We start from the raw sequence: 16381 nt of genomic DNA, 5'->3' as shown, positions 1-16381 counted from the left end.
AATATAACTTAATAAATATTTTTTCTAGTCACGTCCCATACAACTCAATGGAACTTGTAAATACCCTTATTTCCTGCGCCGGGTATTGACTCAGACGTTTCAACAAACAGAGTGCTATCTGAAACTTAGTTTCAAATGTCAACGAGCTAGTCAATATCCGACACAGGAGAAATCAAGAAGAAGTATAACTACACTTAAATAAATTCTACACAATTGCAGTAAAAATGAATTCCTTATATCGTGATATTTATTTAGCCAACCTTCCGTATTTTTGAAAAAAAAACTGCAACAAAAATAACGCTAAAACGCTAACCTGATACCCATGATGTCAAAACTAATAATAAATAAATAACATAGTTCAAAGAAACCAATAGAGGGCATTTGACTTGTTGATGTAATTATTGTTTTTCTTAATTGCTGCTGTTGCCACGACTTTATAATTAACTGTGACTGAAAATAACAATGCATACACAAAACAGAGCTAACATACACAAAAAGTACAGCAACGTTCAACAATATAAAAAATATATGTGTATAAAATTTTCTCTAATTTGGAAAGGGAGAAATTGCGACGAACAAAAACCTGGTAGTGTCCCCAAATTTGGCAAGAGCAAAATATAACAAAAAAAAAGTCATAACCGTTAGCGTAATTTACGTCATTTACCGGTAGTTACCAGTAAATATTAATACCGTCCACTCTGTAGAACAAAACGATTTGATTGTTGGATATCCGATTAACCCTGTTATGCGTGATTGTCTTGCGTGTGGTCGTTACTACCCATGATTATTAAAACCACAATTTGTTTACTAATAACGGTAATAAAATTTCGTGGCAAATTACCTAAAATTAAGAAAATTTTGAATAAAAATCGATCTGGCCGATAGTAGACGGCTCGATCATACAGCACACTTCGTCGTTAAACGTAAGAGATGGTCAGTGAAGATAAACCGATCACTTATTGTCATCCTCTATACGATCAAGATTAAATCACAAGGAATTATTTTCGTTTTGATAATTAGGTGTAATTAACTACGTATTGTATTTATAGCGTAACGTTCGCTTTATTCCCATATGCAGTTTTTTACGGCGGATACAGGGTGACAGTCATGCTAAGGGTATCTAAAGAACGATGACCACCAAATTGAAAAATAATGTATTATGCAACAAGTGTGGTAAACACCAATTGAGTCATAAGCTTATTTGGCACGAGCGGAGCAAGTGTTTAATAAACGAATAACTTAAAAAGTTTGTTAAACGTGTTGCATACTACAGTTTTTCTTCGGCCGTTAGTTTTTAGGAACATTGTTGCAAAACAACACTGATATGACCGTCAGATTTGACAAACGTCAAAGTTCGAGCAATGCTCCAGAACTCCGAAACGAAGGGAACTGATTTGGTAAAATGGCAGTTACCGCACGCTAGATCGGTATATAATTAGGTTTTTTACAGAAGCGAATATAATATTGCTATTGCTGTTGTCTCTTTATAACTGTGTAGGTTAGACAGAGAGAGATGTATTATTGGATATGTCATATAAACAGGAGCCTGTAATTGGATAGAGGATAGAGCTTTTAAGAGTATTAAATTTTTAAGATAGTATAAGCAAGAAAAAGCAGGTCCTAACCTTCAATTTTGTTTTGTTTGCACTGATGAGATATTTGAAAATCGTACAATTGGTTTTGTCAAGATATTAATATAAAAATTATAAGAACCACTAAAGTTCACGCCAACGGTATGTAAAATTACAAATGTCACTTTACTCACCGACTAGTTCACTAGACTTTAATTGTAGCTTATAGCACGTAATTTTTAAATTGACTGATATATTGCATAACATTTTTGTGTGTATTAGTTTTTAGGTACATTTTTGCAAAACAACATCAATACATTCACCGACATGACCGTCAGAATTGACAAACGTCAAAATTTCAACCGTGCGGCAAAATCTGCGAAAATATCCGATTGCTCCCAAACCCGTGCGGTAAAATCCCGGAAATGTGCGAAGTGGCTTATATCCGTGGGAAATGAAACTGACGTGATAAAGTACCGCTTCCCGCATGCTATATAGGTGCAATTTACAGACGGGAGTAGAAAATCATATTTTGCGCGAGTCTTTAATTGGGAATAAATTCAATAAATCGGACCCGTGGATTAATATTTTAAAATGCGCTCTTTTTGGCGTAAGAAAATTTTATAAAGCGTGGACCAAATTTGATATGTGACTTAATTTTTTTAAATGGCAACCCAATTTTTTTAGAACTATTTTTAACGGGTAAATTCAAATTGCAAATATTTATTGCTTGTCACAATTAATTAAATTTGAAGTTCTTATTATTATTTAAATAAAAATTAAACTTAATAGTCTTTCCCCAATAAGTGGTTACTTACCATTGTGACAAAAGGTCAAAATGATAAAAGTCATTTCAACAGAAAATGATAATATATTTTAGCATTCCACTGTTAAACTGCAGAAAAATTAAATTAATTAATTTTTGTTAAACATTTTTAAATTAAATTACACGAAAAAAAATTGCCACAAAATGTGTAACCTGATATCTCAATTTCGATCGTAATTTCAGGAACTATGTGCCTGCATATTGCCGAAAAAAAAAATTATTAAAAACTGTTCTGCTAAAATGACGCATTTTAAACAAGCCAAAATGTCACTCATCAATTGCATCATTCTCATCCAATCCCATAATAAAAACATTTCGGAATTGTTTGAAAACAACATGCGAACTGGCTGAACGATTAGGATCGAATGACCCTGGTACAGAAAATCAACACCGTATAAGGGAAGAAGTTTGCCTAGTTTTGCGTTCGGTTCGTTACAGTTAATTGTTATATAATATGGCTTGAAGTGATACAACTATATACAGGGTGTTTGGAAACATAGGAAGGCCGAAGTAGAGCCACATATCACTATATTAAAATGTTGATGAAAATATTATTACTAAAAACAATGCAATTTTTTTTATATTTTTTATACAAAAAAAAATCGAAAAAATTATTATCTGTTAACTAGAGCCTTATATTATCATAATTATTTATTCATAAAAATTCTGCATTTGTCCTTTTTATCTTAAAAAACTAGTTTGAAATTTTTATTTTTGTTTAAATTAATAAATAATTTAAATAAATAATTAGGAAAAGATAGCCCTTACTATCTTAATGCTTAATTTAACATACAAAACGGTTTTGCATTAAAAAAAATCAATCAGAAAATTTGCAAAACACATATACAGTGAACGGAAAAAATAAAATGCTCGCATACACATAATGCAGGATGCATCGAAAATGATTTTATAAAAATAATATTTCATTTAAAAAAAGAAACTTGGTATCGACAACTCCTTTTTGACCCATGCTGTATAGTTTCTATTTATTGCAAAAAAGCGCAAGAAAAATTATGATGAACGTGTGCGACTATTTTATCTGATTTTAAAATGAATTGGTTGCATATTTATATAAACGAATAGCAAAGCTAACTTATCCATTACATCTGAATAACGTTCAGCGTCCCGTCGTTATGACAGTTTTGGTTTGTATCAAAAATAAATAAAAAAATTCCTGATATGAGACGTACCGTCACAGACCTTGGTCTATCGTTGAATAATTACATTAATACATTAATATACTGGTTTATGTTGGCTATGATTGCCAGGACTATTAGTCCAATCGAATACATTAATACAATGTTTCAGTGTCAATGTTAGGTATGAGCAGGGCAAATCTTAAAACACGACAACCACAAAATCGGCCTTTCAGAAGAAAACGGTAGAGCATAAGTTTCGTCGATGCCCGGCGGTGGAAAGCATTAAATAGCTGACATTCTAAGAGTCTCAACAACATGCCGCCCCACAAAATAGCACACTTCTTACAAAGGCTGAACTTTATGAAAGACCATAAAATGGGGAGTGTACCGAAGTAGCCACACACAATAAGCTAACCTCTGTCTAAAATAATAATTAAATATACTGACTTGGTTGATTCGGGAATATCAATATCATTGAGAGAAGTGCTCAAACTTACCGCTTGGTTAGTTTGTACTCCTTCAGCGAAGGCGATCAAAGCCAAACGATCGGGATGCTGCAGAAGAACGGCGTGATCGTTAAGAACGTCGTGAGGATGGCGCCTAGAGCTGGGTGGTGTCGAAATGTTCACCGCCCTGGCGAGCGTTCTCCTTTTGCGACAGGCCACCACCAAACACGCGAGTAGCAGAATACCAAGCACACCCGCACCCGTGGCGGTCGATATTAGAATCGCATTGATATTGTTCACTTCGTCTGCGGAAGCAGGATCAGGTCATTAAAATACAATCTTAATGAACCACCAAATACAACTTACAAAAATAGCTGTCGTTTGCTTTTATGCACATTGGAGCGTTCGATGTCGGTTCCCAGCAACCGTTGCTGGTACACGTAATGACCGGGTTCCCTTTTAGGACGTAACCTTTAAGGCATTCGTAAGTAATTTTTGAATGGATAGGAAAAGACGACCCATGACTATCGAAATGTGTACCGTAGCTCTGATCTATAATAACCGCGTAACTCACCGGTGGTGGTGGCAGGCAATCGTGGACGGGGTCTGCAAGAAAAATTTAATTAAGATTGCTAAGAACACTTCTTTCTCGATGGCAACATTCCGTCCAGAAGACGTCAACGGTCTGGAGATTTGGAATACTATTAACCAAAACTAATCTAGACCATAAACTAAACGCACCTGGACTTCCATTCCAGGGTTAAAAATTTACCGCTCCTGTTTTGGAGATCCTAAAAATATGTTGTAATTGATGCCAAGGAAACGCTCCATCATTCCATTAACATTTAAATGTAGCGAAGATAACTCACTCACTCAGGGTAGCTCACTATTCCTGGATATATACCTGCTATTATACCTGCTACTATAGAGAAATTTCTGAGAAAATTTCCGAATTTCCTATACTTAATATCAATAATTTTCTAAATATCTTTCTAAATAAAGGTGTACTATTATTTTGAGGAATGTGCCTTTTAAGCACATGCTATTTGTATTGCAAACGGAAACGAAAGAATGTAAAATTTTCTAATTTCCAATCAAATTGATTTTATGGCTAAGGCAAATATACTAAATAATTCACTATCTTCAAAAACTAAGGTTTCAGCATCTTTTTAACAACCATTATTGATTATTATAGCTTTGGGGAGAATAAATTAAGGAAGTATATATGCTGCTGGCGCAATTTTTAAAACAATATTTCATAGTTTTCGAGATAATGATGACTTTTATAATTGGGCGGGCTACATATATTTTTTGTTATGCTGGTACATGTGCCTCTAACATATGTTCACAGGTTCAGCCAGTTTGCACGTTTACTTTTTTTGTGAGACAGACGTGTTTTGTTTGCTCGGAGATTTTCTGCTGCCAAAAAAAAATGGAACAAAGTGTTTGAACGCTTGAAATATTGACAAAGGCATATTATAAATCTACTTTGAGCAAAAAAAAAATGTACAAGATGGCCGAGAAGACGCCGATGACAAACCTCGCTCTGGACGCCCTAGCATGTCAATAACTGATGAAATCGTTGAAAAAATGAAACAAATGGTGTTGAAAAATCGTCGAATCCCTATTAGACAGGTGGCTGAAGACGTCGGCATCTCTATTGGCTCGTGCCATGCAATTTTTTCCGAAGTTTTGGGCATGAACGTGCAACAGCAAAATTTGTTCCGAAACTGCTTAAATGAGAACAAAAGAACTGTCGAAGGAACATCGCTCAAGATTTTGCTTACTGTTTTCTTTGATTATCGTGGCGTAGATCAACAAGAGTTCTTACCACAAGTTCCTACTTGAAGAAGAAAATCTCCGGAATTATGGGATAAGAATTCATGGTTTTTGCATCACGATAATGCACCTGCTCACTCATCGTTACTTGTGTCTAACTTTCTTGGTCAAAAACAAAACCACAATCATGCCTTCTCAACCACCATATTCAGCGGATATGACCCGATGCGACTTTTTCCTGTTCCCAGAACTTAAGAAACCCTTGAAACGAAGGAAGTTATGAACGATTAAGGAGATAAGGAAAATATCGCTGGAAGAACTCAAGGCTATACCAGAAGTGCTTCGAGGATTGGCAAACGTTGGCACAAGTGCATGTGGGGGGGGGGATTCTGAAGGAGACAAGATAAATTTTGATGAATAAATAAATACTTTTTGATAAAACTTACTTTGAACACAAATCGTATGTATGTTTTTATACTTTTAATTATTTAATCCTGTATAATCATCACATAATATAACACAACAACTTCAACAATTTTTGTTCCTGACCAAAAATAACGTTTTTTATTCAGATTTTACTATCACGCATATATTACCCTTACTATCTTATTAGAAAGTCAACTTACCACACTGCGGATAAACCCCGAACCATTTTCCATTTTTGCAATAAAATTTCGATGATTGACAGGGTGACAGCGTGTTCCTGTATTTCCCTTTGCAACCTATTTCGACCGTAGCACCCGAAATAGCATTAATCTCGTACTCTTCAATTCTTTCCGTGTCGGATGGATTCAGAAAAGGGGGTGTGTTACATGACATCCCCGGGAAGGCATCTAGGAAACAGATTATAAAGTACTTTTATCTATATTAGCAAATCATATTTGTTACGCCATTTCAAAAGTTGCTATAGTCGATAAAAATGTACGTAGGTAGACAAACCCCTTAAACAAAATTACTACATAACGAGACATGGCTTTTAAATATTTTCCTAATTTTGACAATTTTGTCGGTATTGTAATGTTATAATGTAAGCAACAATTTTGAGGAAATTAATTTTTTTGATTAGTGAATTTAATTGAAATGTTAGTAGTGACAATAACAGAGTATGTTAGCGAAGATAAGAACCAAAGACATGCTGAGGACCCTTACAACGAATGGAATGTAACTCTCACACAATAATTTCGCGATACGGACATACCCACTTTTATTTGCCATGAGTTCATGTGTAAATGAGTTTAACTTCGTAGCTATTTTTAACATATTTTTTTAGTCCTTTGAATAGTCAAGCGACTATTATTATTTTCCTTGATCAAATCAAAAGATCAAATATCTAATTGGGATTCATTTGTCATACCAAAACCCTGTGAAATTTTTATTCTCAATTGTTTTCGGAAATAATCATTTCTAACTAAGCTAAGCAATTTTATCTTTTAGGACGCTATTACGCTGGGTACCAAAGACCCTGTATATTTATTAAGTATGGAGATTGGAGGACGTAATTTTCAATTTTACAAAAAGTAAAGTCTTCGTAGCTTCTACACAAATTGACGGACTTTTAGATACCCAAAACGATTATATAGTTAGTACAATGAACTCTACCTTTGAAGAAGGGTGAGGGGTATCCATTAGAAGCTCCATTAATTGGACCTACGAAAGCAATAACTAATAACTCACTGAAAGAGAGTTAATACTGGGTTAACATTTCAAGAAAATATTATTTTATTTATTTATTTAATAAAAAAAATTACGTTCATTTATGCATTAAAATTTTGTCAAAACGCCCATCTCAATTACAGGTTTGGCAGTTCAAGTAACAAAACAAACACAAAAACAAATTTCAAATATTTTTTTAATGAACTTTGCTGCCATAGCTCCACTGAGAATACGTAAAATAAAACTCGAAATAAACATGGTTATTTGGTGTTTTAGAATTCAATAACTTATCAATAACGGAAACGAATAATTCATTTGAAACATTTTAGTGGAAAAACTCTTAATAAATAACACTCGCTTAATTGTCTTCCCATACAGCTTCATTAGCGGATGTGAACCCTACTGGCACGACTGGAATTTACAGAGGGCAAAGACGGGAGTCTCAGAACAAGCCGTCAGTCAAGTCAGACCAGAGGGTGCCCATTCGATTTTATTAAACGAGGGATCCGGGGAAAGTTCGGGAGCAAATGGCTGCTGGTGGCTCGAATGCGGCATCCTTAAATAGCCGAATTTCTGCTCTGACTAAGCGCTTATTTGCCAAGCTGTTAATTGCCATCCGATCGTCCGGATTTTATTACTATTTACCAAATTAAACCCTGTTCGAAACATGCAATTGTATGTTGTTGGCAAATACAAACTGAAATTGGCCAGTTAAATGAATAGACTTATTTTTGCAAATATTTATTATTCCATTATAGTCATGTAAACATTTAAATCATTATGCTACACAAATAGTGGCTTCCTATTACTACAATAGTTTCCAATTTTTCTTGCCGCAAATCCGAAAGTGAAGTAATTAATAATATTCAACAAATTAAATCATTCTTACCTAGTTTTTTCAATTTTCTCAAAAACTAAGAGTGGAATAAATTCATGCAGATTTAGAATCGCCAATGTCAAGTTTCTTTCCCTTTCCTAACTAAAAGGGGTTTATTGAAAACTAATGTCTTTCTTAAACGTTTTTGAAACATTTTTACTTTACACAGACGTTTATTTATTTCTTTCGGATATTTTTCAACTTTATTGATATAGAATTCAAATGCTATGTCTCATGGGAAAAACTGGTAATCCTATCGAATCCCTTATTTGCTTGGTTTATCCATAAATTGAATTGAAGCAATAAAGTAGGTTAGAGTGGTGCCGACCAAGGAAAACATAGTGGACCGGTCGATCTCAAAAAAGTTGGCTGCGGTAAAAGATATTTTCCTTTTTGTAATGGTATCGCTGAAATTTTGGAGTTCCCGATACTCCGCGGTCCCTGGAGGAAAACGCCGTTGCAGATTTATGCAAGTTACCAGCAATGTTTTCGATTCTCTGACGACGAGATCGCAACAGAACATCATCGCAAATTGCATCGACTAAAATAAGAGCGAATGTTCCAACTTTACTAATTAAATAGGAGAATACGGGTATACAAATAAGTAGCAAACAATATCAACAATGATTGCTAACAAACTGATAATAAATTTTATTTTTTTTAAAATCACACCTACGCCGAAATCTATTCACTTTACCAAAGATAACTGCGTTACCCTTGATTTTACATCGTTATTTTTACCATATATGGACCAAACTTAGTATTTTCTAAACGGGAACACGCTGTATTTTTTGGTAGCCTTTATTTTCGCTGATGTAAACTAACCCATAAAATCACAATATTATAAGAAAAACGCTGGCAATAATAATATATACGAAAAATCAATGAAAACTTGTTTAAGTCAAATACTACCGGACTTATTGAATAGCCACAATATTTACTTTCAGCAGTGCTTCGCTCCTACTCACAATGCACAAATAAGGTCGTTTCTTTTTGAAAATTTGGACGATCGCTGGTACAAATATACTAAGGGGAAAGAATCCCATTCATCTGGCGGAAGAGTGTGTCCGCGCAGAGGGAGTCGCGGAGACCTGGTTCAACTGCAACAATCTTGTTCTTAATCACAGCAAAACTCAGCGTATGACCTTTTCAGGCAGTAATGAATCAATCAATGAATCAATTCCCAAATTAATCTATTGGGCGTCACACTGGATAGATCGTTGACATGGGAATCACATATCGAACTCCTTTGTAACAGTAACAGATTGTCCACTAGACTTTACCTGCTGAGGCATCTTAAATCCTTTGCTCCAACGATCATGCTGAGGATGCCTTATTTTGGCTTATTTCATTCTTTGCTGTCGTACGCAGTCCTAAACTGGGGCTGGTCTGTCCATGCAGCCAAAGCTTTCCGAATGCAAAAGAACACCTCTGGCACATTGTCGCCCTATCTTCAAGAGGCTAAAAATCATGACACTTCCTAGTCTGTTCATTTACCGTGCACTGACCCACGTCCATGAAAATATACATGCTTTTGAAAGACATTCTGACAGACATGCACACAACACCAGACAGGCAGACCTCATCGTACCATACTATTCCAGACTGACGATCTCGGCAAGGAATAAGCTTCGCACGGACTTGTATAATGTTCTTCCTCAACATATCAGAGACATCACAGTCTAAATTCTCCAGAGAAATTAGACTGTTTCTTCTGGACCATGCTTTTTACTCAATTGCAAAAGACACCCTTTCGGCCAAACACGAATTTTAGATCAACATATGTTTTATTCTCTACCTATCGATATTTACGATTTCTGTTAAATTTTCGATTCTATCGTATGTATTGTACTTTTGTAATGTAGGTCTATTATATATTTTGTCATATTGCTTTCACGCACGGAATTTTTCTATTGTTTATACGATTTATTTATCCACAACCACAAGTTTCTTTTGTACTACTGACGCGCCATTTGTTGTAAAGCCTTTTTATGTAAAAAATGGCTAAATAAATCTATCTATCTATCTATGGAACAGCTACAAAATACAATCGTTCAGGCATTTGTTTATATCTTTGTAAAATAACCCTCTTACACTAATTCGCATTCTGTGTCAATTATGTGTTCGGGAGGAGAGTGAGAAATTTAAAACATTTTTTTAATCGTGTTTATTATTATTATTAAGTCTGTTAAGTTTATCAATTTTTATTAAAAAAATGGTTATTAATTTTTTATTTTGTTTAATTTTGCTTGTGGACACTTACGTTTTTCTTATAGTATCCAGTTTTTAAGGGTTACCGTGCGTCAGAACTGCATAGTGTGTATCATTTTAAAGCGAAAACAAGCCGAAATTTTTGGTACCAAAAAATACAGGGTGTTTTATTTCAAAAATATTACGTTCCAGCTATATCTCGAAAACGGTTTGTCAAAAAAAAATTGTATGATTACACCACTAGATTCTAATAAAAACATTTATCTACACAATGTTTTACTTATTTTATATCTTACAGGGTGTCCGAAATATGATACCACCTCAAAGCATAATTCTGTTCGCTGCATTCAAAGTTCTATATCTGCTGATTACCGAGAAACCCTGTGATTACAAGCAATTCATCATCCTTTGTTAGCATAATTTCGCAGAAATGACGAGTGTTTCATAAAATCGAAAGACATTAACAATAACACAATAATACCGTTTTTTATATGATCCCCCTATATAATTTTGCATATTATGATTCCTGAAAGAAATGTTTATATGACACCATAATTCTTGTTGAATTTTAATGCGACGTTATTGGGAAAAAATACCAAGATAATTTTACATTTTTACATTCGTATTATACTGACAGTATCCAACATTTGCAACTCAAGTCTTATGTAAATAAAGCTATCTTTATCTTTATCTTTATCTAAATTTTTTTTAAATTATGCTTTGCTATTACATCAATACATCAAAAAATATTTTAAAAATGTATGTCACTAATGTCGCTCCTTAAAAAAATTTTTCGAAATTGTACTAAATAAGGGAGATAGTGTACATTGTGAAGTTACTCCACCCCGTAGGTATAACCGCCACAATAACATTTATTAACAAAATGGAATTGCAATTTCCACTATTACTTTTTTTACTACCGAAATAAAATTTTATGTCTAAGTCCGGAAATAAACCAGCGATTACACAGATGAACTAAAAGAAAACATTTTAGTAATTGCTCGAAAGTCTTTGGAAAAATAGAAATATTTTTACATATCTATAAAATGGTGGGAAATGATCATAGGGTAAGTATAACAATATGCTCGATAAATTATTGGTCTATTCAAAAGTTCAATAAAATACACGGTGTAAACTAAAAAAAGTTTTTATAGTTATTAAAATTTCGAAAAAATATTTTGCAATAGATCAGATAAATAACAAGTAGTACTAAAATCTATCTGTACTACTTATCTACAATTACAACGAAACAAACAAGAAAATTATTATCCACGGTGTTACGTTAAAACTTTGGATATTAACAAAAAGACATAAAAAAAACTATGGAAAAATACGCGAAGAAAGGAAAAAAACAAATTTAATATTAAATTAATTAACACAAGGACATGAATATGAACCCAACGGAACTAGCGAGTTGTCCATCTTAATAATTATTTTTCTTAATTTTCATATTCCTTTTTTCTATTCTTAATTAAAACTTGTTTCCCTTCCGCTAATTCAGATAGATCAGCTTTCATGTTATTTCCTCTTTTGTACATTTAATATTACGAAATTTTCCTTATGTTTTGTTGTACTTTTTAATAATTGAAATGGAATAGTCCAATTGGAAAAGTTTTGGAGACCCCAACGACACGTTTAATAACCAGGAAACTCAATTAATATCGATTGAAAATATTTAATGGATGCTTTGGTTGATTTCGATACCTAGTTGCCAAGTACCGCAAATCTAACACGTTCGCAGAAAATTTTTAATTTATTTTATGCGTCACTTATTTTAATTGTTTATAACATAACTGTGGCAAACGTTTTTGAGCAGGGCTCAACTTTAAAAAAAAATGCAAGTAAATGTTAACATTTAACTTGATTGAAAGTTAATAGTAATGTTAAAATAGGCAAACAAAAACGATTTTTTTACTTTAGTAATTTCCATTTAAAACCTACCAAGATGAAATAAATGTAATAAAGTATAATCATTGTGACAATCGGAATATCGATTAGATTTGATTTAACTAACTTACCAGTACAAATAGTAAATGCAGCGATGTCGACAAATTACTCAGCCCAAAAGAATTGATGTAAAAATACATGCACGAGTTCATAATGCTTTCAACATAATACACGCAATTCACAAGTAAATGTTTGCCAAAAAGTTTGTTAAAAATTAAAACAATGTCCGCCTGCGTGAGCAATAACTCTTTTGCTATTCGCATTCTGCGAATATTTTCGTTGGCTTTTACGCTTTGACAATTTTTAAGTAAGTTTCGTATTTCCATCCAGTTGGTTCGAAAGGAAAAAAGCGCGTGAATTACTAAAAACGACACCATGGAACTTAAATAGTAATACAAATACTGTGGCATCAGAATCCAGATATTAGCTATTGACGACGCAAAATACATTGCATCAATTACTAAATTCGAAAGCATATACAGGTTTAGGCCACTGAATTGAAAATATATCTTATATTTTTTTTGGGAATTATCCTTTTTTGTATAAACCCGTAGTAAATTCTCGACGTGCGACATTTTTTGAAAAAATCGTTCCCAAAAGAACTTCTTCGTTTGGCCATCGAAGAGGCTGCAACATACACCCAGGAAACAAGTAACATTGATTATAAACTCCATGACTGTTATTGGTGTTACGTCGCGGTTCTTGACCATAAATATCACACACACAACGAAAAAAACCGACATTGTAACCAATGGTAGAACAAAATAGTAATTTCTTGTGTCGGGCAAGTAGTTTTTTTGAAAATCGTATTTAGGTGCCACGCCCCAAAACTTTAAATATTTTGCGATTGGACTTAAATTATTCTGAACGTGCGACATGTTACGGGTATGACGGAACTAAACTGGCAAGCCGATCCGAAATGTATTATGTTATCATTTAATCCACTTGATTGCCACGCGACAATTACTTAATAGCATATTAGCCTTATTCAAAGGGTGTCAAAATTATTTCACTGATAATCAATATACTTCATAACAGTATATTATGCAACAAGTTTAATAAACGAGTGGCTAAAGAAGTTTATCAACGTGTTGCATACCATATTTTTTCTACAACCATGGTTCTGCGGGTTGCTCATCGTTAGCTTAATTTGTCACGTCCAATGTAAAGTAATTTTTGTTTCTCTAAGTAGTATCCAAAGTTTTAGCGTATCGCCGACCTTGTTATTATCAAGATACGTAGGTTTAATTCATAAGAAATTGAATATTATAAATCCTGTGGAGAAAGGTCTCCACTTTTGTTTGAATGTTCTACTCCACTACTCGGGTCTACTTTCAACAATTGCTTGTCAGAGACGTCAAAATGTCATAACTAAAATCTATCGGAAACATCCGATCGCCCCCAAACCCGTGGGTAAAGAGCCGGAAACGTCCGAAGTGCATAGTATTTGAGATAGGATTACCACGTAAGCACTACACGTCAATATATGAGCTTGTCTGCATTCATTCACTTTTGGACCCTGGCTTAGATTAGATTGGCAAGTTTGGGATGTTGCACATTTACCATGTTATACTAATTAGTTAGAATTTGGCATTTCAACTTGGTTATATCGCCCGCTTACAGAATTTGCCAAAATCCTTGTAATTTATAGAAAATTTTTATGTCTTAAAAAAAACGAAAAATTAGTAGGTTTATAATGATTGAAAATTAAGATACCAGTAACGCAGTCGATCCGGCCATCGCAAGCATCCATTAACATTAAGTAAAAACTTAAATGTTTCTTTGATGGGCAAGCGACTCCAGTAAACTCCTAATCATTTACATTAGAAACTACGGCAGCTAACAAATGCTCACCGATTTCCTAACGTTTACCATATCCTTACATGAAAAAATTTATTTTTTCTACTCTTGTCCGTAAAATACCTAATTACTATTTATATATTTCTGGGATTTTACCACCCGGATTTGGGAGCAATCGGATGTTTTCGGAGATATTTCCCACCCTTTGAATTGTGACGTTTGTCAATTCTGACGGTCATGCCAATGAATGTAATCGTGTTGTTTTGCGAAAATCTACTCAAAACTAACGGTAGTAGATAAAGTATAGTATACAACACGTCCGGTAAACTTTTTAACTCACTCGTTTATTAAAAACTCGCTCCGCTGCGCTCCGTTCGTGTCAAATAAACTCGTGAGTCAAATGCTGTTTACCGCACTTGTTGCATAATATACTATTACGTAGGACAAGAAAGTCGTTTCTTGATCTTCTGTTACTTGGGAAAAGCAAAAAAATGGAATTCGACATTTTTAGAAAGGCCACATCTAAATTATTTATGGTATTATGTAATAAAATCAAAACCTCCAGAACGTGAATTCCAATGCTTGACCTATTTCTGTAACATTTTTTGAACTCAATTGTTCAAGAGCAGGAACTTATCTATAGCGTTTAAAACAAATAATCTATTAATACAATTTATAATAAAAGCTAAGGATCCAATAGATTAGTTTTCTAGATCAGGAGTATATTCTTCGAACTGCTTTCGCTACTAATCTTTTGTCCGTAACTTTTCTCCGAATTAAAATGTCATAGTTTTACATTTCTGCCCAAAAATTAAAAAACTTTATCTTCGGGAGAAATTGGAAATCCTTGATTGCGTCAAAATTTTTAATAATATAAACTGCAGGTAACACTGTTAAGTGTCCTTTTTTTTTAATATATTTTTTTATATTTTTTACTTCTTATTCGTAACATTTCTTTACTCATTTTTTAGTTCTCGGTAAAATGAAACGGATTCGGACTCATTCCAATTTGTGTATAAATGCATTTGAGTTGACGTCTTTGTATGTGCGTATTCTTAATTTATGTAAATTATTTTATTATTTCAAAAATTACTTTTATAGGTCTGATAATGCAAGTGTGGGCAGAACACGTGTAACATATTACAAATAATAATTTTTGAGACATCGACTTCGGAGTTTAATTGAATCCTTGTAGTTTTATTAAAAAGTTAGCTAACTTCTATATATAGGCTGGCGTCCTACAGCCCTAGCAGCTTCTCACACTTGAATCTCCAGATTTCTCTATTGTGGCAATCCTCTTCGTTCATTTCTCTCTTTCTCATGGCATCTTGAATTCCGTCTGTCCAAAATTTGCTGAGTCTCCCTCTTTTCCTCCTATTTGTCGGTGTATATTCTAGGAGTCTACTTTGCGTCTATTCTGTTTATGTTATGTCAGTTTCATGCCGGCTCTTTCTCTAATTGTTTTGTTTCGGATACGTTCCAATCGGGATATTCCGGATGCTCGTCTCAAAAATTCAATTTCTACAGCTTTGAGTCGTTCTTTCGTTCTAGATATTATTTACCAATTTTCTCATCCATATGTAGTGATGGGTTCAGTAATAGCTTTGCAAATGTTGATTTTTGTTGTCCTTGTGATGTTTTTTTACCACAAAATGGAGTTGTTGAATCGCCCTACGACTTTGTGTAATTCTGTTGTTAATATCTTTTTCGGTGTTTCCGTCTTCACTAATATAGCTCCCTAGGTAAAGTCTGTTCATATATTTATAAGAAATTGACTAACTGATACGAATTAAGGAAAGACCCGACCAAGCTGTAAGAATGAAATATGGCCGAACAGGTCCGTACTTTGCTTAGAATTTAATTATTTGGGGTTTTGTCAGGAAAGATAAATCTAAAATAAAATTACAAATTATTTTTATTACCTACTTAAATTACTTAAAATTAAAAATATATCAGTATCGCTATCGCTATCATCGCTTGCTCTAATTATTATTTGTTCTATATTATTTGCAATATGGACTGTTCTGTTTTTCTATATGTTTAATAGAATTTGCCCAACTTTGTGGAGGGATGTTAACAACTTCGGTTTCTATAAGTCTGAGGACATTGGATTTAACACGGGAAAAAACATT

General features: G+C 33.7%; 1 protein-coding gene across 1 annotated transcript in view; it reads right to left on the bottom strand.

Moving 5' to 3' along the window:
- LOC132704453 (P-selectin-like) overlaps positions 1-16381 on the bottom strand; it is a 54132-nt gene that overhangs the window by 24248 nt on the left and 13503 nt on the right. Inside the window, exons 2-4 of the mRNA XM_060674461.1 lie at positions 6388-6594; positions 4349-4588; positions 4034-4287 (exon numbers count right to left, since the gene is read on the bottom strand). Coding sequence (XP_060530444.1) covers positions 4034-4287; positions 4349-4588; positions 6388-6594 — 701 coding nt within the window. The remainder of the gene's footprint in view (positions 1-4033; positions 4288-4348; positions 4589-6387; positions 6595-16381) is intronic.

The sequence above is a fragment of the Cylas formicarius genome, unplaced genomic scaffold (assembly GCF_029955315.1).
Source record: "Cylas formicarius isolate icCylForm1 unplaced genomic scaffold, icCylForm1.1 PGA_scaffold_7__23_contigs__length_41026272, whole genome shotgun sequence".
NCBI classification, from domain to species: Eukaryota; Metazoa; Arthropoda; class Insecta; order Coleoptera; family Brentidae; genus Cylas; species Cylas formicarius.
The sequence above is the reverse complement of the archived record's forward strand: the minus strand, read 5'-3'. Positions and strand labels throughout refer to the sequence as shown.